The following is a 20,152-nucleotide window of genomic DNA, read 5'->3' as shown; positions in this document are numbered from 1 at the left end:
AGGACATGTACTGCTCTTGATGTGACGTTTAAATCCACACCCTCCCTCGCGCCATCTCAACTCGTGGTTGGGCACTTACAAACATCTTTCAGGGTTTATCAGCAAAACACAACGCACGTTTAGCAAAACCTTTATTAGGGTTGGCTTACAACAATGTTCTCCATTACAAAAAGTGTATATAAAAAGTGATATTTTCCATCTTAAGAGTATAAAATCAACTGGGTAAAACCAAACAAAAATATTTTTAAAGCACTAGCATTGAAATTTCATAAAAACAAATACAAAAATAAATGTATGCATTTCCCATTTCATAAAACCATGAACAAAACTTAGAATTAAACCAAGCCATCATCTGAACTGTGCAGAGGATCTTGACTTTGCTCGTTTAGCTGGAATTCCTGATGTTCCTTCTGAGCTGGGACAAACTCTTTTGTCAGGATGAACAAGAGTTGCTGAAAGGAGAGAAAACAATAAAGTGTACAATGAAATACATATAAACATTGAGCAAGAATTCTCAAAAATCCAGGATGATAAACAGAATATATCATACACATACACAGCGGTAACTTTTCATTGACATACCGAACTGTCTCTCATTGTCTTCCAGTTGTCTGTTCAAATCCTTCAAACTACTCTCAGCCTCCTTGATTAGATTCAGTTTTTCAGTACATATTTGTGTAAAGCTTGCTTCACATTCAAGTATTTTTTCCTGAGCCCCTTTGTACTCTCTTAGCAGACCTAGAATGATCAGAATGGACAGACTGACAGTGAATTACAGCAATACATTTCAAAACGGTCAAGAACAAATTTGCAATGTGCTACCAATGACAGATTTAAGGTTGTCTAAGTGGGGTGGTGGGTGGGCTCCAAACATGACGAGCTGATTCGGGGAAGGGGCTCTGTTTTGGCTGCCCCCAAACTTTCCCTTGCTGCTAATTCTTTGTCCTTCTCTGGTGAGGATGGTGGGACATGACATCTTGTTCTTCACAGTCTGAACAAGTGTTAACAGACACATAAATAACAAGCGCAAGGTATACACAATTGTGTTTCTACTTTAACTTACCATCTGTCGGTATGCATTTGCAGACTCCAGGTCATCAATCAAAATTGTATTACTCAGAAGGTTTCTAAACACTGCAGAGTAGGAAGGTTGCCAACTTTTAGAAACATTTCCAAACATTGTCCACTTAAACATTTCTATACAATAGATATGTACTATATGCTGCATCTGTGTTGCTGTTCTTGACATCGTTGACAAATAATTTCATTGACGGCATTTTATTTAATGCCGAAGTGTTGGAGAGTTTTTATTGAGACGAAAATTTTAGGTGTTCACAATCAGGTCTTAAGCACTGAGCTGCAGAAAAGACCAGCGGCGTGACAGAGCTGCCGTCTGAAAGTCATACGGACTCGCACGCTGTGTTCTCTCTACCCCATTCACAAACTTTGCATCGACTGTTAGCGGCTGCGGTACAGAGATATCAGTGACTTTTTTCTAAAGACCAAGTGTTTTGTCCCAATTAAATACAGTGGCAGTGTGAACGCAGACAGCATTCTGATGCTTGTGCAGATGGTGCACTGTTAATAAACAACCTTGAAGTGACGATCAAAGGATGAGGCGAGGCAGCTATAGGGAAATTAATGCATGACATTTGCGCCTATTGTGTGTGTAATGCTGGGCTGTGCTGGGACCTCAATTCAGTCCGGGAATTTAGAGATTTAGATAGAAACGTCCCGACTTTCCCTATTCACCTTATTCCGGAAGTTCGCCATGAATTGTGCATTCTGCACCTTTTCTCCTATCTGCTAACATGGGACTGGAGAGGTCCACATAAAATCAGTTACAACACAAAAACAAAACGTTTTTCGGCCGTGCTGAGAAACGCTGCAGTGTTGACCATTTTACACAAATCAATCGACTAAACAGACTAAAATGACTAATCAGATTTGAGTGCAGAATATTTTCCCTCGTTCTCCGTTAAAATGAACGGGCTTCGCGCTCGACCGGAAGTGTCTGTACAACGGAAGTGCCAAGACAAAGCAAAAAGTGGCAAAAGTGGGTGGGGCGGAATAAGGTGAATTACCCAGCACGTCTCTGGTGCTACGTGTTTGTCAAAAGCTTGATACAACCTGGCAACATCAATCCCAATTTTCAATACTTATACTTATTTTTTTCTGAAACTGGAAAACCTTTTTGAGTTTTCGTCAACTAAACTGGAAGTCTCAAAAAGACTAAAACCAAGAGGGCTGCCAGAAGCAACATGTAGTTGAGCATCAGTCTTACTCACCAATTTTACACTCCTCTTTGTGTTTTGGGTATTTCAGAACCTCTACAGCGTACTTTGGGTTTCCCGCAGTCTTAAATTTTTTAGAGAGGTGGGGCAATGGCTGGAGGGGCCTAAAAATATATCACAGAGAAGACAGTAGTCAACTAAAACCATTGAAATCCGAAATCATTAAATGTAATCTTGGTAAAATACAATTAGCAAGAAGCACTTTTTGCTTTTTTGAAAAATTAAATGACATAAATGACATAAAATATAAAAACCCAGGCAAAACAAAAAGGCCACAATCTCCACTTTACATTCTACATGTTTAGAATATAAAAGGTAAAGGTAAACTGCTTTTACTTTCATTTGTCAACTGTACGACAAAATTGCATAGATCAGATGGAGAGTTAGTCCTGAGCCGATGATCGCCAAACTGACCAGCATGTTTTGTAGGAAGAAGAAACCCACACAGACAAGGGGAGAACACGCGAACGTCACACAAAAAGGCCCTTCCCAGTCCGAGATTTGATCAAAGGACCCCGCGGGAGCACAAACCAGTCAGCTACCGGAAAACAAAATGTCTTCCCTTACAAAGACCTACCTTGTACAAATGTCATTAATACCCTCGATGGGCAGAACCTCCTGGTTGCCGTTAGTGAGTTTATATATTCTCTGCGCAGCCTTTGTGGTTCGAGTGATGATGCAGTTCATGTCACCTCTGATTTGCCACGAGATGACCCAGGCGTCTGCATCATTCTCCACCAGCGCCAAGAGACCCACCTGCAGTCAAAATCATCTCACTATTGTCGTTGCTCTCAATCCGTGGTTCTCACACTTTTCACACCTGGTAACGTAATATTTGACTTTCCAGGAACAACCAGGCCTAATCAACCATCAAATCAGGACTAAACCAGCTTTAAATCTGGAGGTAAATTGGACTAAACTACATATAAAATAAGAGTTGAAACCATGTCAAAACCAGAACACCTAAAAACGTAAAAAGCGCTGCTAAAGCATAAGTTAAATTTGCTTGAATTAAAATGATTTTGGTTTAAAATTGACCCTGTGTACCACTTAAAGCAGCCCAAGCACAACCAATTTGAAAACCACAGGGAAAAGACACACACAATATGGATTCAATTGATAATCGCTGAAATAAATTAAATTGAATCGTAATATATAGTACATTACCGGTCCTAAAACATCATCTTCCTTATAGTCGCAATTAAGACTGCAAGTTCGGAGTGATGCCTGTATTTGGTGGGCTTCTTGAATCTTCTTATTTATGATACAGTCAAGCATTGCGGCCTATAAAGAAAAAAGAAAAAAAAAAGATAGTGAAGTATATAGTGCCTGTGGGAGCAATAGTTAAAAATATCTTACAGTTGGCTTTTCTGGTAACTGCAGGTTACTTTCGAGAAGGTCTTTTCTAACCAAAGTCTCATGTTTTTTAGCAGCGTCCAATGCATCTGATAAAAAGACAATGTTACAGATATGGATTTACGAGCTATGAACAATGCAAAAAAAACAACACCACCACATATATTAGGTATTTATACCGCTGTACTCGTTAATCATACGCTTGGACACATTCAAGTCGCTAGTCGATCTCCTGATTGTTTCTTTGATTTTCTCTCGTTTTCTGGACAGTGCCACACGCCTCTCCTGGTTCTGCACATCTAAAATATGGACACGTGTTACTTCGGCAGACATGTAGTAAACACACCAAATACGCTATTTCAACATTTCAACAACAAACAAACAAGCTGCCAATGCCAGAAATAAAATTAAGCACAATTTATGAGATTATTATTTACCATTGGAAAAACTGAAGTGAAACTCAAAGGAATCCAGAGGTGCAGGATGTGCAGGAGAAAGCAGGGGTGTGAAGAGGACCATGTACGCGCCCCCATCTTTACCTGGACTATTCTTCATAACAGCAAGCCTCTGTAGAAAACATTTTCAATTAAGATTAACATGCTCTGGCGGTTTTCTTATCACATTTAAAAGCGCACCTTGATGTGGGCCTTTCCATCCATCAGCCTGATTTTAAAGTTGTCAGTCTCGTCTTCAAACAAAGGATGTTGTTCTGTCTGTCTCTCACGGTTTGGGCTTATTATACAGATCTCTACCTCCCCGTTCAGTCCCTGGCCTGCTGCGTTACCAAACTGATCCTGAGGGTGACCAGGAAAAACGATTACAAATCCAGTGCTAATAGGCTATATGCACAGTTTCCCCACGTGACGTCTTCCTGGACAGTCAGCCAGACGCTGTACTTCCTGTCAGCGATCATTTACATTCACAATTAGCAGGGTCACACACAAATATAGGGATAGCTCAGGATCTGGTTAAGGACAACGAGTTACTGATGGAGTCACAGCAACTTATTATCATGTTCGCTGTGAATCCAGCACCCGAAGGAAACGCCAGCTGTCGTAACGTAAGGGGCGGAGCTTTTATCTTAGAGCTAAAGGCTCGTGTTGAAAAATGATAATAAGTAAATATTATTTAAGCTACTAACAGGATGATTCGTTTTTGCGCAGGATCGTTCAAAACTTTGTGCTAACACGGAGGTTTCCTCCAGTGAAGTCGTTACGTCTCATGTAATTTTTTTAACCTGCTCCAGTCACATCTTAACTTTTACTCGCTGTCCTTTACCAAATCTTAAGCTATTGCTTCATTTCTGTGGGACCTGCTTTTTTAATGGGAAGAGATAAAGGAGAGGAAGGACAGTGTCTGGCTGACTGTCCAGGCAGAAATCACGTGGGGTCACTGTGCATATAGCCCATTATCAGCTTGGAAAAGGATCAGTTTAGCGGCTCACCACTATGTTTAGAGTCATGTTCTCCAACAAGGTTCTTTTGGCAAGTTCTTGACAGTAAGAAACGACTTGTGCAGGAGGGGGGTTGTCAGGGGCCAGTTTCACAGGCTTATTTGGCACCACATTTATAATGATCTAGGCACAAAGAAAATGGCAGTGAATTGGTTATGACCAAGCCTGCCAAGCTTAAGATTTTAACGTAGCAGCTGGGATTTTGTTAATTTTCAAATTTAGAAGAAACTCACCTGCCCACTATACAGAGCAATTTTCTTTCGCTCACTTAGGCAGAACTGAACGGTGTATTTTCCAGCATCTTCCGGGATAGGTTTTTCTCTACGACCCGAAACAAAAGCAGTCACATACCATGTAACACACAATAATAAAAAATAAAAAAATCATACCTGAAATAGAAAGAGCTTGCATTTTCGTTTTCCAAGGGTTTATTGCACTGAAACTCCAAGGCCTGGGCGGAATGATATAGGTAAATAATATGCATCATTTGAGCCTCACAGCTGCTTATGGATGTGACACTTACAGTATTTGGGGGTGTTTTTCCAGCGAGGACTCCCTTCCAACACAACATAGACACAGCTGCTGGGTTAAAATGTGTGATTGGGCTGCCTTCATCAGACATTACAGTCACTACAAATACTAAAACAAAGAAAATGCTGTTAATCATCAGAAAGCACACAACTAGACCCAGCATATTTTAGCAAGAACAACCTGGAAACAACTCTCCAGCTGCAAAAGTGACCGTAGTATCATACAGCACATTCAGGCAGGCGGGTTTATTGGGATCAGGGAGGACTGTCAGATTCACACATGGTCCTTCTATTGGCTCCCTATTGAAGATTCCTTCAAAGTTCAGCTGATAGTATCCCCTTATGAAAGAAGGAAGGAACTTTTTTAGATACTAGAACAGACATCCGGAATCTGAAGAACTTGAAGAAAGCAGTGGCAGTGTTTCATAAACAGTGCCCCCTTGTGGTTTTTTCTTACTTTGGTCCACTCACACACATCACTGTGAAGGAAGCCTGCCCCCGTACATTCACTGGCTGGGATGATACATTTGCGTCAACCTACAATCAGAAAAGGCTCTTTGTAAATATATGCTCATGATGAAACTAGCTGGCAGCTATTCAGAAACACACCTTTAAATCGGATGGTGAAGGCCACATTTTGACCACAACCCGCTGGTCTGGAGAGGGATTGTCCCACTTGTCACACAGTTGGATTAAGAACGGAATTGGGATGCCACTTCCGTTATAAACATGCAAAGGCTAAGAGGATACACAAATTATGTTTAAGATGGTCTCGAGGGATATACAGTACATGCAGACAGTACAATACATATTTTTTGTTTAAATGTAATCATTATAAGGCCCTGGCTGTTTTAAGAACCATATTTGTAAACGTGGTACTTGCCTCTGTTGGCCCGTGGGCAAGGTTAAGCTTTGAGGGTATTCCTGCAGCCACTTTGAGTTTGACCTGGCAAGTAAAACTTCTGAAGGTCAGGCTCATCTCTCTGTATCCTGGAGTCCCACCAGTGAAGCACACTCCAGTCACCCGAACAGAGCAGCTGTCCTTCTGATGAGACACCAGGGAATGATGTACATTGACTGTGATGGTAAAATTTGTATGAATGATGATCATTATGTAAATGCCTTGACTCAAGGACGAGTCTTCTCACCTGAAACTTAAATCTTATGTGTGTTTTATCCAGACTCTCGCCCTCTGCTGTGATTTGCTCCACACAGGAAGGGGTCAGTGTAGCAGTAACATTGTCGTACTGATCCACGAGTTCCAGGACTGCAGGCAAAACCATACTGGTTATATACCGTGAATCCAACGCCTTTACTTCAAATACAATGTACTCACTGATGGGCTCAGGTAAACTCTCCCCAAGTCTCGCTGCACAATTAGGAACAGTTGCTTTTAATCCTGCTGGCTCATCTGGAATTGGTCTAGAAAAAGTTAAAATTCATGTCAAATACTAGTATCTGAGTATTTTCTCCCTCCGCCTCTCTAGTGCCTTTGGTTAGCAATGTCTGTTTGAAGTAAATACGAAACTTACACTATAGTGAAGGAGAAGGAGACACTCTGCTCTTGGTAGGACACTTGGTAAAAATGCTCTTCACAAACTTTAGTCGGTACGTGAACATCTGGGAGCTTGCCCTTAATGAGTTCTTCTTGATTCATGTTCCCAGTCCAGTTAACCTACAGAACACGCGTTAACCAATTGCTTTCATTTGGATTTTTACTGCCTAATGGAAAGCATTACTTGAGTTATTCTGCAATTAATATATTCCACAAAACACCTTAATCTTAGAAGCCACTGCAGCCGTGAGAGCAACTTCTGCATTGGATTCATCGCGAAGCTTAAAGTAGAGGTTTTCCAGGACACTTCCAGCCATCCATTTGATCTTGTCATTGTTTTTCAGCATTAGGCATTCATCGTCCTGTTGATAGAGCTCCATGCGATGGGCTCGTTTACTGGGGAGAATAAGCAGCTCACGTATGACCTCTTTAATATTGCTGCGACTCTGAAAGACAGAAGCCACAATACACTTAAAATGTTCTGAACCAACAAGGGTAAATTTGTAGCCATGCGACACATACCGGAAGACTGAATTGAACTTTCAGGTGTTTGGGTTTTCCATTGACAATGGACACTTTGATGGGTTTTGTCACATGAATACCAATTCCAGATGAGCAGTTTATTTGTGCTGATGAGTGACCAGGGACCTACGGCGACAACACACTGATTGTAATCTCACTGTGGCTGTTACAGGAGACTGCGGTGTATAATGAACGCAGATTTTACACCTGACATAGTGCATTGGTTCTGGCACAAGCAGTGGCGTTACAAGCCTCATCTTGAATTGTAACATGAAACTCGACTGTCTCGCCATTCTCAACTTGGATGGGCTCATCTTTTGGGAGCACATGAATGGCGTGCGGTTTACCTACAACGTAAAAAAAAAAAAAAAAAAGAGCATATAGCTATTTTTAGTCAAAACTCTAACTGATTTGAATTATGTTTTTACCAGGAAGTAGATGGATCCTCAAAGTTTTGGAGTGCTCTTTGAGACCTTCCAGTGTCACCAGGAGGTCAAAAGGCTACACGAACAATAATTATGGAAAACAGTTTTAAACGCATGAATTGGGAACTTGTGACAAACATTTAACTTTAAAATTTTCACCAACGTTTGGTTGTAGAGAATCTTTGAGTTTTCCAATTGCTGTAACATTTTGGATCAAAAGGATTTTCCCTTCACATTTTACTCCACCATAAGTTATATTCAAGCCTCTACAAAACACAAGCAAAGTGTTAGTGATTAAATATAAACAATTTTGATAAACGAAGATACAGTTTAATCCACCTGCACTGAAGAACAGGTACCAGGTCTGAGATGGCTTCAACAGGATGGCCATAAATGTCCTTCAACTGCAGTGGCATATCAAAAGGAACCCCAATACGGAAGTGACTCAATGCACCCACGTCAAACTGCTCTGCCTTGCCCTCTGCCAAAGGTAGGAGGGATTCATTAAAGTGCGTCCGACTGGGAGGCATCAAAAACGCATTCCCCTTACCTGTGATGGTAAACCGAAGTTTATAATGTGGAAGTTGGCAATCTTCAGACTCGGAAGCTTTGTCGTCAGCTACAACTGTTTGTAAGTACAAAGTGTATTTTCCCAGCTCCACAAAGTTCTCTATAAAAACAAACATCCCATTTTTTGCAGGAAGTGTCATTATCTCACAATAAGAAATCATAAAAAAAGATACCATACCAATCTTATTGAACCAAAATCCCCACTTGGGACTTTGTTGAGCAACATACGCGAAAACCGTTCGCTCTCCACCAGGAACTGTTGAATTCAACACTCGAAGGTTAATTCACTGAAATGAATTCAAAACCTTAAATTTAGAGCTCTAGAGACCGATATCTTACCGTGGTGCATTAACTTGAGCTCGACGGACAGTTTTCTTCCGTCTCGATTCCCTGGTGATATCCTTGAAATCGTCTGGCCCTTTTTGTTTACAATTTGGACTTGTATTGGTCCTATGAGAATTAGTGTTTAGCAAATTCTGACATTCAGTGAGTAATGGAAATGTTTTTTAAATACATTCCCACAGACTGAGGCACATCATATATACCCAATACAGTCCCAGCAAGCTGAGTGCTGTTGTCGTTCCATGGGTTCTCTTTCGGCCAAAACACTTGAAGCTTGTTTGGAAGCCTATCAGACAGAACCCGTTACATACATTTTATTCATTTTTTTGATTAGTGTAATATGTAATTTACTGACTTGACTGAAGCGTCATTCTCAATGCTTTTCTTAATTTCTGCAGTTGTGGCACTTCTGTCAAGTTTGGATAGCGGTATGATTTTTGTGCACTTGTAAAGTCCTTTGGGTTCCTGCAAAACAGACAAAATTTAGCATTTGCAATATCTGAAATCTTAAATATTCATGTCGATGTACTTGTGGCGCTCCAAGTCATTGCTCTAAGTCATTGTGCTACGTTCAATCATTTAAATAAATTGCAACTTGCTGAACACTTACCAAACAAATTTCCACTTGGCCTCCAGAAGCAAAGACATCTGCATTGTCTTCGTGATGTCCATAGAACATGAAGCATATTACTTTGCCATAGTAAACAGGAAGAGTTTTCTGAGTCTTGACCTATTTTTGAAATACAATGATAAACATTAAATGTCTCTTACAAGAACGTACAGTGAACTCCGATACTTACATACTGATCAGCCTTAAAAACTCTGCCATCCCATTCTACTGACTGGAATGTAGCCCATGGGTGCTGATTCTTCTTTGTTTGTATGTCTGTCCGAGTAATCGTTTTCAAAAAACCCTTAAATTTAATTTGTTTGTCAAATTGTTGGTGACACCCTTCTAGCCACTGGTTAAATTCCCTCTGGAGGTTGGTCCTTTGTTTCTGTGAAAATCAGTCATGATGAGAACTGCAGTTTATTTCCTTTTTACTTTCACAGATAATAGATTCAAACTGCTTGTAGAAATAATAATTTCCTTGAATCCACTCCCACTATTGACATACGCTACATCTCCGCAGACTTTCAGTTTTTCATCTTGAGGTTTTAGAAAAGTGTTGCACAAGGTATGTGGAAAAATAATAAGTGGCAAGTGATGACAAGATCATTTCATGTTCGTAAAAGATACAGATCACATTTTTTTGTGATACAAAATTATTATTTTTACATGAAACCCATTTATCACAAAAGTACATGATAGCAATGCTACCAAATGATCATGATTTTAGACGATACCAATTAGTCATGAAATAACATGATCTGTAAGTTGTACAAACATGATCTGAAATGGTCATATTTTGGACGTTAACGGGAGTTTTAAGTTCTGGTGTGGCTTTATCTGTGTTTCAGCAGATGCTTCTCACACAAAGAGTAAACTTCACTACATCAAAGTCTCATGCACAGGTCTTGCGAACTGCTGTTAGGGTAATAAAAAAGTGCAGAGGAAAAGGTTAATGCCCAGCTAAAGTTCAGTGTCTTGCTAAGTGCTGTTAGGGGACGGGGGTCTTTCTGTGTGGAGTTTGCATGTTCTCCCCGTGGCTGCGTAGGTTTCCTCCGGGTACTCCGGTTTCCCCTACGACTAAAAACATGTACAATAGGTCAGGATGAATGAGAGTGTGTTTGAGAGTGCACATGCGGGACAACAGATGGAAAGTAGCCCAAGGCTACAATCCGGTGTGGCTTGTTCACATGCATGAGACCCATGTATGTTCATTAACATGCACTGTCCCGACCAAATAAACCAACAAATAAAATCTGCATCTAGGGGCTGAGCGTTCAATAATACATTCAACACCTGTACTCTCAGTTCTCCCTTTTGCTTGATTAAAAGACTCAGGATGTTAAATAATGAACTGCATTCAGGTCCTATAACAGTGTATAGGCAACTCACAATCTGATTACTGAACATATGGACAGACGACTGATGAGCAAACCCAAAACATGCATAATAGGTTAATCCTCCTGCTAAGTAGGTGATTCTGACAATGAACTTAGCTCAATATCTGTAGATGGGCCTCCGGGGATGCACAATTCATATTATTTTGTGATTGAAAGTTAATTTATGGAGGACTGACCTGTCCGTTAAGGACGAAAGAAAAGAGAGTGTCCTTGTTTTTCAGCTTCTTTTCCAAGTCGATGAAGGTCAGTTTATTTTCAGTGACTTTGAATGTATCATCTGTGAAGAGCACGCCAGAGAAGCGATTGTAGCACTCAGGCGGCACTTTTTCCTTTTTACCTTGAGATGGGCTGCACCAGTCAAATCTGAAAAAGTTTAAAGGTTAATTTTTATGAAATTCATGTTGGTGTTTTATGTTTACTGCTGTCCAGTTTACTCTGATATCGCGGTGTAAGGAATAAGACGTCCATTCCAAAAGCATTCAAAGATTGGCTTTTTTCTTTTTTTTTCACGAATGACCTTGACATAGTCACCTCCATAATCCTCATCATCTTCAATATGATCTAAGGACAAACATAATGATTGTTAAAAGTCTATTTATGAACATGTATCAAATACCTTGAAATACCTTTATGTTTAGCAGGCTCAGCGTCAGGGTCCTCCGGATAGGTCTCGTTCTCGTAGAGGAAAGGGTGGTATCGTATGACGCCCTCCACAATGCCCGCCTCTGGATTAGTAAAGGCTTTGAACTCGAATGTAGAAACGGCAGCTTTTATATACTGGCTCTGCAAATCTGTGTCGATGTTTCGGAGATTAAGCACATTAGGAGCCCGACTTTTTGTCTGGAAACTGATCTATTGAAACAATATTACAATTTTAAAAACACTCAAGAAAGATAAAATCTGCAATTCTCCAAAGGAACTCACCAGAATATCAATCTTGGGCATTTTATTTGAGTCAGAGCTGTTTGCTTTAGGAACTGTTACCTTAATATTTCCATCAACCCCGTGGATATAATAGTGATATATGTGCCTGAAAAATCACATGCACCAGTTAGTGGGGCAAATTTTCAGCTTCAGCTTTGGGCTACAAGCACAAAAACATTGACTTTGTTCTTTTGTACTGGAAAGGCCCTTTAGGTCTAGACTCAACAATTGCAGAATTAATAAGGGGTAAAGAAGGGAGAGGAGAGAGCGAGGGAATGGGCAGAGGGTGAGAATATATGATGTCTAGCACTACCAGGATGAAAGATGCAGTGAACATGGGAGCAACACCAGTGACACAGCAAATTATGGAGGGAATGAATAAAGCAATGTGTTTGAGTGTTCAGAAACTCCCTACATGAAACCCATCCATCCATGGAAGGTTGTGAATTTGGTGAATGTGAGCCCTAAAGTAGGAGGTGCATTTATCTATTATTTAGTTTGATTTATTTATTCGTATCCATTTTACTGTTACTACTTGCTATGACTAGTTTTAGGCCTGGGATGACAGGCTTTTTTAACAACATAAATACTCATTTCGATACATATCTACCAATATTTATCCTAAATGAAATGAAAAGGTGCATGTCAGTTTTCAGAAGTTGTGCTGACATTTAGTGAAACTGTTTTTGATACATTTGAGCAGGATGGTGATAAATTACAAAAAATATTTTTAAAAAATGTTCTAGGTTTCTTTGCCATGATAAGGACGCATCAAACTGAATGAAACATTTAAACTCCCTTTATACCATGGTCTGGGTGAATACTCGATTCTGATTGGCTGGTGGGGGCTAACAAGCGTGCATTATTTTCGTATAACCGCACACGTAGTCCGGTAGTTAAATCACTGGGATATCACTCCGCTGTGGCATCGTCATAGCAACGTATGACACAGCTGAATCAGATAAAGGCGTAATTAGTGACTGACAGGAACGTATGAGATGGATTTTGTGGTTAATTTCAACGCTTTTGGCCAAAACAAAATGTTTGATAAATGTGAAGTAGAGGAGAGTGAGCAGCTAGGTTAGCTACTGTTAATAAAATATGAGCTTTCCATTTCTATTGAAAACAGTTCAGGCACTATTCATGATTTTAAGGCGTACATAAAATGATCCTGCATTTAAACATATTTGTCTGGATTAGTAAAGTCAAACATAAAGTTTCAGTTTCGTGGGGCCCAGGTGTGAGCGACTCCACCGCAGCTGTTTCCATAAACAGTTGAGCTGGTTGAGCTAGCTAGCTAGCTTCAGGTTAAACAGCGTAAAAGTGAAATAACTCCTGCCCACGAGTGCCGCATATCGGTGTTTACTTCCACGGAAAAGTGCCGGGTTAGTCCTGTTGTGTTGTGATTCTGTGCTGATGTTGTGTCGTTGAGCCTGACTGAGATCCTCGTAAAAACTCGCTCTGAGACGAGCCTTCAGTGACCGGCTAATAACCCACATAAAATAGTCCCGGTGGTCTGGCATATTTAGTGACTTTAGTAAATGAAACAAATATTTATTATAAATGTTACGTTTGTGGGACCCTGGTATAAGCGGATTAAACAACTCGGAGCCGTGCATTAGACGGTTATAATGCACTTCGCGGAGTAACACCACGACGCGCAGTTCTTCACTCCGCTTCGTGCATTATAACCGTCTAATGCACGGCCCCGAGTTGCTTAATCCTTACATATCTGTGGTCCTCCTCTCAGATGTTGGATGGGCCCATGTCCTGGTCCAGGCAGTGGCACAAACTGTGGAACTCGCTCTCAGTTGAGCTGTGAGTCATTATTGACCAGCCACTTTTTAAGTCTAGACTTAAGACCCACTTATTCAGAATGGACTGCCATAACACTGAGTGCTGCTGTTTGGCCTGTGGTCTCACATGTTTGATCAAGTTAGTAATACTTTAAAGCTCCATGGAGGCAAATGTTATTGCAATTTGAGGGTTTAGAGAAAATAAATTGATTGAAATAAAGTAGATTTGGATGTATGATAAGAATTTGTGGTCATTTCAGAAAATACTAATCCAATATATGCGCCAGCCATCTTGTAAAATGGCCCCTAAATTATCTACAATAGCGATAACTACCAAAGTAAACAAATTCTTGCCTATGTGTGAATGTGAATGACTTATTTTCTTCAACCACACTCACGCGAGCTGCCTGGTCCACACGTCGAACTCCTCTTTCAGAAAGTGAATATGCTCCGGGAGCACCTCTGTGATAACAACCGCAGTGAAGCTCTCTTTGGTGCATTCCTCGGCGATGAGATCTTGAAGGAACTGTTCCTGAGACTTGTTTATGTGTGCAAAGTCACCGGGCTGAGCAGGAAAGGTCAAGCACATCACACATTAGACAACTGCATACTCAAATAAATCCTGTATCCTTGAAATTGATATAAGCCTTACTTTTCGATTTAGAATTGTTGTGCTGTAAGTGTCTTCTTTGTTCTTCTCATTTTCCTCAAACAATGATTTGGACAAAACAAGCTCATGCACATCAGGGGAGTTGAGCGATTTACTGATCATCTAAAAACAAATATAAAGACGAAAGATTAAACTTTTACAGTACAAGTCAATGGGATTATTTAGTGAGGATGTCACTCTATTTTTCTTTAGTAAAGCAAATCATTTTGTTCATACACAATCAAGGCTTATTTCAAATATAAAAATATCTTAATTTTGCCCAGAGAAATGGTGATATGTTATTCCTGGTGTAAAACAGTTTTGGGCCTTTTATCTGTTGCTATTTCATCAGGAGATTCAGATAAAAGGTGAGAATTTTGGTTATTGTGTGTGGTGTCACACTTATCAGCCCTAGAGTAAAGCTGCTCTTTCTGCATATAAACACACCACTCAATGTATGTTTTGATGAAGATATTAACATAATATCATCATGGTGAAAAGCTGAAAGGCCTGTCCATTGTAACACATTTCATTTTACCCTGGTAGACTTTCCGATGTAGAACGCTGCTTGTTTTCCTCCAACTCCAAAGTATGATATGTCGCTGTTGAGACTCCGGGGGAAATGGACAGGGCGAACATAGCCGCCTTCATTACTGCAAGAAGATGATCACATGTGATCACATGTTCAAGCTTGAGGGAACTCTTTATCAATAACAGTTGCAATACCTTTGTGAATCCCTTGTGAACTTGGAAAGTTTGTAAACTGCCCAGTTGTTGAGTTGTTTAGAGGTCATACCACATCCATTGTCTAACACAATGACTGCTGCTTTTCCTTGGTTTTCATCTAAAACCTGAGAGAAATGACCCACAAAGCAACGATTAAGTTTCAAGATTCATCAGACAGTAAAGCTTGATCGTAAATTGGATTTGCATTTAATATTTTTTTGAGCCAACCATTCGTATTTCGATTGTTCTCACTCCAGTGTTATTTGCTGTGGCTGTGAGTGCGTTGTCAATCAAATCAGCGAGAGCATACGCTGGATAAATAAGATAAACACAACAGAGTGAATAACCAACTCTGCAGATTACAGTGGTGAACTTGCAACACATCGATACTTACGCAGTGCTTTCTTGCCCTCACTGTCGTAATATTTGTATGTGCCACTCTCCACCATTGTGTCGTGATGTGGGGTGAAATTAATAAATTCCTCAGCGGGCGTCTCAAGTGTTTGGTCCTGCCTCTGCAACATGTACAGAGTGGCTCCATTTTGTAATCGCACTGTAACAAAACAAGGGAAATTAACTGAGAACATGTCGGTTCATTTACAGTATATGCCGTAGGGCTGGGCGATATATTGATATTTAAGATATATCAATATATTTTTAAATGAGAGATGGAATCAAACCATATCGTGTATATCGGGATATTTCAAATTCAGATAAGCTCTTAAGATACCAAAAAGAAACAGGTAATCTCAAGCCGATTTCTAAAAAGCTTATCTTCAACTGAGCAGTTTATTTTGTTATCTCTTTATGTATAAATGCTGCCCTCAGAAAAAGATCGCCCTATTTTATTTCCTAGGCCATTTTTATTTAAGATATTTTTTTATTTAAATATGCACCTTACGGAGCTTTGTTATACAGTGTTTATGTTTACATTTTATTTTAGGTTTTCAATAAAACTACTCGTATTTGGCTTTGACTTAAAGGGACTATAGAGTTTAAAAATGTCAAAATTATGTATTTTCCTCCCCCTACATGTTCCAGCAATGTCCTAATGTGTAGAATGAGCCCAGGCCTGTTCACCACAACTGCCTCTAAAATCCTGCACTGTCACTCAAAAAGGTGTTAATTCAGTCTGAAGTGCCATCATGCACAAGCTTAATATACACTGCGTTCCAAATTATTATGCAAATTGTACTTTTGTGTCAAAAAGGTAAAAAAAATAATAATAATAATGAAACTCATGGATGGTATGGTGTCTCGGGGCTCTCTGAATCACTGACATTAATCTCAGAGACCTGGGATGATTAGTTTTCAGGTTAAGCCCAGTTTAGGGAAAAACTACTGAAAAAGGGTGTTCCACTTTATTATGCAGATCATCATTTTCAAGCAATATGGGAAAGAAAAAGGGTCTTTCTGCTGATGAAAAGCGTGAAATAGTTCAATGCCTTGGTCTAGGTATGAAAACCTTCAATATTTCATGAAATATTAGGTGTAATCATCATACTGATAAGAGATTTGTGGATGATTCAGAGCACACTCGGGTTTGTGCAGATAAAGGCACAATATGGACGGTTTCTGCCAGACAAACACATCAGATTATTAGAACAGATGCTATAAAGCAGCATTCAGGTATTTGAAGCTGCTGGTGCCTCTGGAGTCTCCCGAACATCAAGGTGTAGGACCCTCCAGAGGCTGCAGTTGTGCATAAACCTTCTATCCGGGCCTCCCCTAAACGGTTAATTGAATGTTCATGAACAGAAACGGCTGCAGTGGCTCAGAAATACATGAGGGCTCATTTTCAAACAGTCTTGTTCACTGATGAGGCCGTGTAACCCTGGATGGTCAAATCAATGGAGTAGTGAATGGTTGGTGAATGGCCACAATGTCCCAACAAGGATGTGACGTCAGTAAGGAGGTGGCGGAGTCATGTTTTGGGCCAGAATCATGGGGAGAGAGCTGGTCGGCCCCTTTAGGCCCTTTTAGGCTCCCTGAAGGTGTGAAAATGACCTTTAAAAAATATGTGGAGTTTCTGACTGACAACTTTCTTCTATGCTACAAAAAGAAGAGCCGTGCTTTCCCGAACAAAATCCTCTTCATCATGACAACGCCCCATGTCCTGCTGTAAAGAATACCTCTGCATCACTGGCTGCTATGGGCAGGAAAGGAGAGAAACTCATGATGTGGAGCCCCTCCTCCCCTGACCTCAACAAAAAAAACATCTATGAGGGTGGCAGGCAGTTTTCATCCAAACAGCAGCTCTGGGAGGCTATTCTAACATCCTGTCCAAAAACTCACAATTTTAATGGATTTAAGAATTTTTAAGCTGTTATCACACAAGGGCTCCTTTGGTAAAATATAACTTGACCTGTTAATATTTTTTTGATTGAAATAGCTTCTGATTTCAGTAAATATGACCACCTAGTGCTACAAATTCAACAAATGACAATTTTCAGGTAATTACAAGCTTTAAAATGTATTGAAACGATGACAGTGGATTGAGGTTTTTACTATATTTATTTTTGAAAAAAATACTGTTATCACTGGGAGATTTTTTCCACCACATTTAAATGATCCTCTACCAGTTAAAGACTTAAAAATTATGCTGACTCTCATTTCATTTTAGTCGACAATTTAGAAAATCTTAGAAAAATGTAATTTGCATAATAATTTGGAACGCAGTGTAGAAGGTGCAGTTACACATAAGACCTGAGGTGGCAGTAGTCTAAAATGCTAAAACTTGCATCTAGCCCCTTTAACATTTAATTTCACAGCTCTCATTTTGCGTAAAAAATATTGGGATATATATAGTATATCGATATTCAACCAAAATATATCGGGATATGACTTTTGGTCCATATCGCCCAGCCCTAATATGCCGTAATGTTAAATATATTGTGAGGTCGTCATGAAGATCCCATAGAAATTGTTGAATGAAATGAAAAACTAATAATTAGCGTATCATCGGTGACACGAAAGAAAATAAAGCCGCAAAAACTGAAGATGGTAGAAGTAACTTATATTTCTGTTTATTTTTAAGTAAATTCTGGAATTAAGCGACAACTGCAACATTTCAGATGGTTTGCAAAAACATTGCTTGATTATCACTATTGAGAATGTCCCCAGAAATGCTGAAATATTAATTTTATCAACACTAACAAAAATAGCGGCTGTATGAGTGGTCCGCATGGTGCCTTTACTTTCCATCAAGAGAGCAAAACATCTGTTGTTATGTTCTACAACCTGCAAACATCAACTCTTTTTTCTGCATATAAAGTTGCATATTGCACCTTTAAAGAGATTTTTTTTATTTTTTTTTTAAGTTTCTGTGTTTTAAACAAATGCATAAAAAAAAGAGTTAGTTGCTGATAATTGTCCATTTTCAATCTTCTCCAGAGGACAGATTTAAATCAAATCCAAGTCGTTTTGTATCGCCCCAATATCACAAGAAGAGGTTTCTCACAGGGCTGCACCAAGCATTACAACATATAAAAATAAACAAGGTAAGCATGCAGCTTACACCCTCCTCCACAGCGAGGAAACAAACGCATTCAAAGTGCACAACCAGTGTGCTGGATCAATAACAAGTGCAATCAAAAACAGGAAAAAGTCCACACAGCCGAGTTTGCTCACTGACTTGTTACATGTTACTATGTCAACTGTTGCTTAACTTACAAAATTCGTCAGCATCCAGAATCTGCCTCTCTGTTGTGACCAAAACAAAGGTTTCCGTAGCCTTTACTGAAAATTTCTGCAAAAAAAGAGGGGGAAAAGTACAAATCATACACATTTCTACCATTATGGGGTTGACAAAAACAAAACAATACACTAATCTATTGACTAATTCAGTGCTTAATTTGATCCCCCGTTTGTGGGAACGCATTTCCCCCCAATTTTCAGTTTTTCAGGGTAAAGGATCCGGGAAATATTTAGGAGGATCCGGCAAAGATTTGATGAGATATAATGGTGTTTAAATGTCATGTATTCTTTGCGAGTGCTCACGCTTATTTTGGAAGAGTGAGGATACAGAGTTGGACCCAAGTCTTTAATCCTGGCCTGTTCCCCCAATCCATCACATCAGCCCAAAAGTGTTCCTGAAAATACTCATTTACAAATCAAGAACTGGAATAATTTACAGTATCTCTGTTGCAAATTAGTTCCTACTTCCATTTGGAAATTGCAAACAAAATGAAAGGAGCTAATTTTCTATTCATTATTTTTTAAGGGCCCAAGTTTGTTTTTTGACTTCAATCATCTAACTTTATAATCATGCTTTAGTAACGCATTTAAGTTTTGTTTTGTTTTTGTATAGGTCTACATCTAATCTCAATGCAGATATGATCTATTTTACAATAACACCTTATTTTCTTCTCAGGTGTACGCAATTATCTAAATTTGGTTGGAAACGTGCAGTGCGAAAAAGAATGATCATGTTTTCAGGCTCACTCTACAGCTACTTTTTTGTTACGAATGCCAGTGTTTGATGCAAAATCCACTTCAATATTGGTTAACAAACATAAAAACACAAAAGAGTGCAATTGCCTGAGAGAGGATGCGAAGGAAAGCATTCAGGTCCAAACCACTCGTCTCCAGCAGCTGTTCTCGGGTCACGCTCTCCTGAAAACGTCGGTCAAAGACGCAAACGATTTTCGGTCTCTCGGAACCGATGGGACGAGCCTCGGGTACACTTCGTCTCGACATCTTCTGCACTCGTGTCCCGACAGCTCAGATCACTGTGTACTATGTTCTTCTGCGCCAGTCATGTGAGCTGAACACAACAACGTGCAGGCATCACGACAACAAACATAAAATTGCTTCTTCAAGTACACGTTAGAACCGGTAATGGCTGCTGAACTAAAGTTGACTCACAAGAGCAATATCACCATGGATGCACTTGCCAAGATTTGGCTAAGTTTCTGTTTTCCAAAATGGAAAGGCCTGGAAGGAGGGACCTCCCCAAGTACAGCTGCTGTTTGTGATCCAGCTAGTTAGGAAACCGTTTG

At 39.8% G+C, this 20,152-nt stretch overlaps 1 protein-coding gene across 1 annotated transcript; it reads right to left on the bottom strand.

Annotated features, from left to right (window-relative positions):
* Window positions 1–145: 145 nt before the first annotated feature.
* Window positions 146–20,055, bottom strand: smchd1 (structural maintenance of chromosomes flexible hinge domain containing 1). Its single transcript, XM_079576366.1, has 48 exons — window positions 20,019–20,055; window positions 19,692–19,917; window positions 18,825–18,900; window positions 15,547–15,705; window positions 15,381–15,463; window positions 15,153–15,277; window positions 14,965–15,079; window positions 14,430–14,549; window positions 14,176–14,342; window positions 11,982–12,087; window positions 11,684–11,909; window positions 11,492–11,618; window positions 11,234–11,420; window positions 9,848–10,045; window positions 9,658–9,777; window positions 9,403–9,512; window positions 9,251–9,333; window positions 9,045–9,155; window positions 8,884–8,961; window positions 8,686–8,805; window positions 8,475–8,616; window positions 8,299–8,401; window positions 8,139–8,211; window positions 7,918–8,057; window positions 7,711–7,836; window positions 7,410–7,634; window positions 7,166–7,308; window positions 6,970–7,055; window positions 6,782–6,900; window positions 6,475–6,678; window positions 6,243–6,371; window positions 6,091–6,170; window positions 5,815–5,972; window positions 5,627–5,742; window positions 5,493–5,554; window positions 5,337–5,424; window positions 5,095–5,226; window positions 4,286–4,444; window positions 4,088–4,217; window positions 3,830–3,949; window positions 3,654–3,739; window positions 3,462–3,578; window positions 2,872–3,050; window positions 2,289–2,398; window positions 1,064–1,134; window positions 823–991; window positions 583–738; window positions 146–452 (listed from the first exon to the last, which is right to left on the bottom strand). Exons 2-48 carry the CDS (start codon window positions 19,848–19,850, stop codon window positions 349–351), a joined length of 5,997 nt encoding a protein of 1,998 aa, XP_079432492.1. The 5' UTR covers window positions 19,851–19,917; window positions 20,019–20,055; the 3' UTR covers window positions 146–348.
* Window positions 20,056–20,152: the final 97 nt, after the last annotated feature.

The sequence above is a fragment of the Gobius niger genome (assembly GCF_951799975.1).
Source record: "Gobius niger genome assembly, chromosome: 18".
Taxonomy (NCBI): Eukaryota; Metazoa; Chordata; class Actinopteri; order Gobiiformes; family Gobiidae; genus Gobius; species Gobius niger.
Note: the sequence above shows the minus strand (reverse complement) of the source record. Positions and strands in the feature narration are given on the sequence as shown.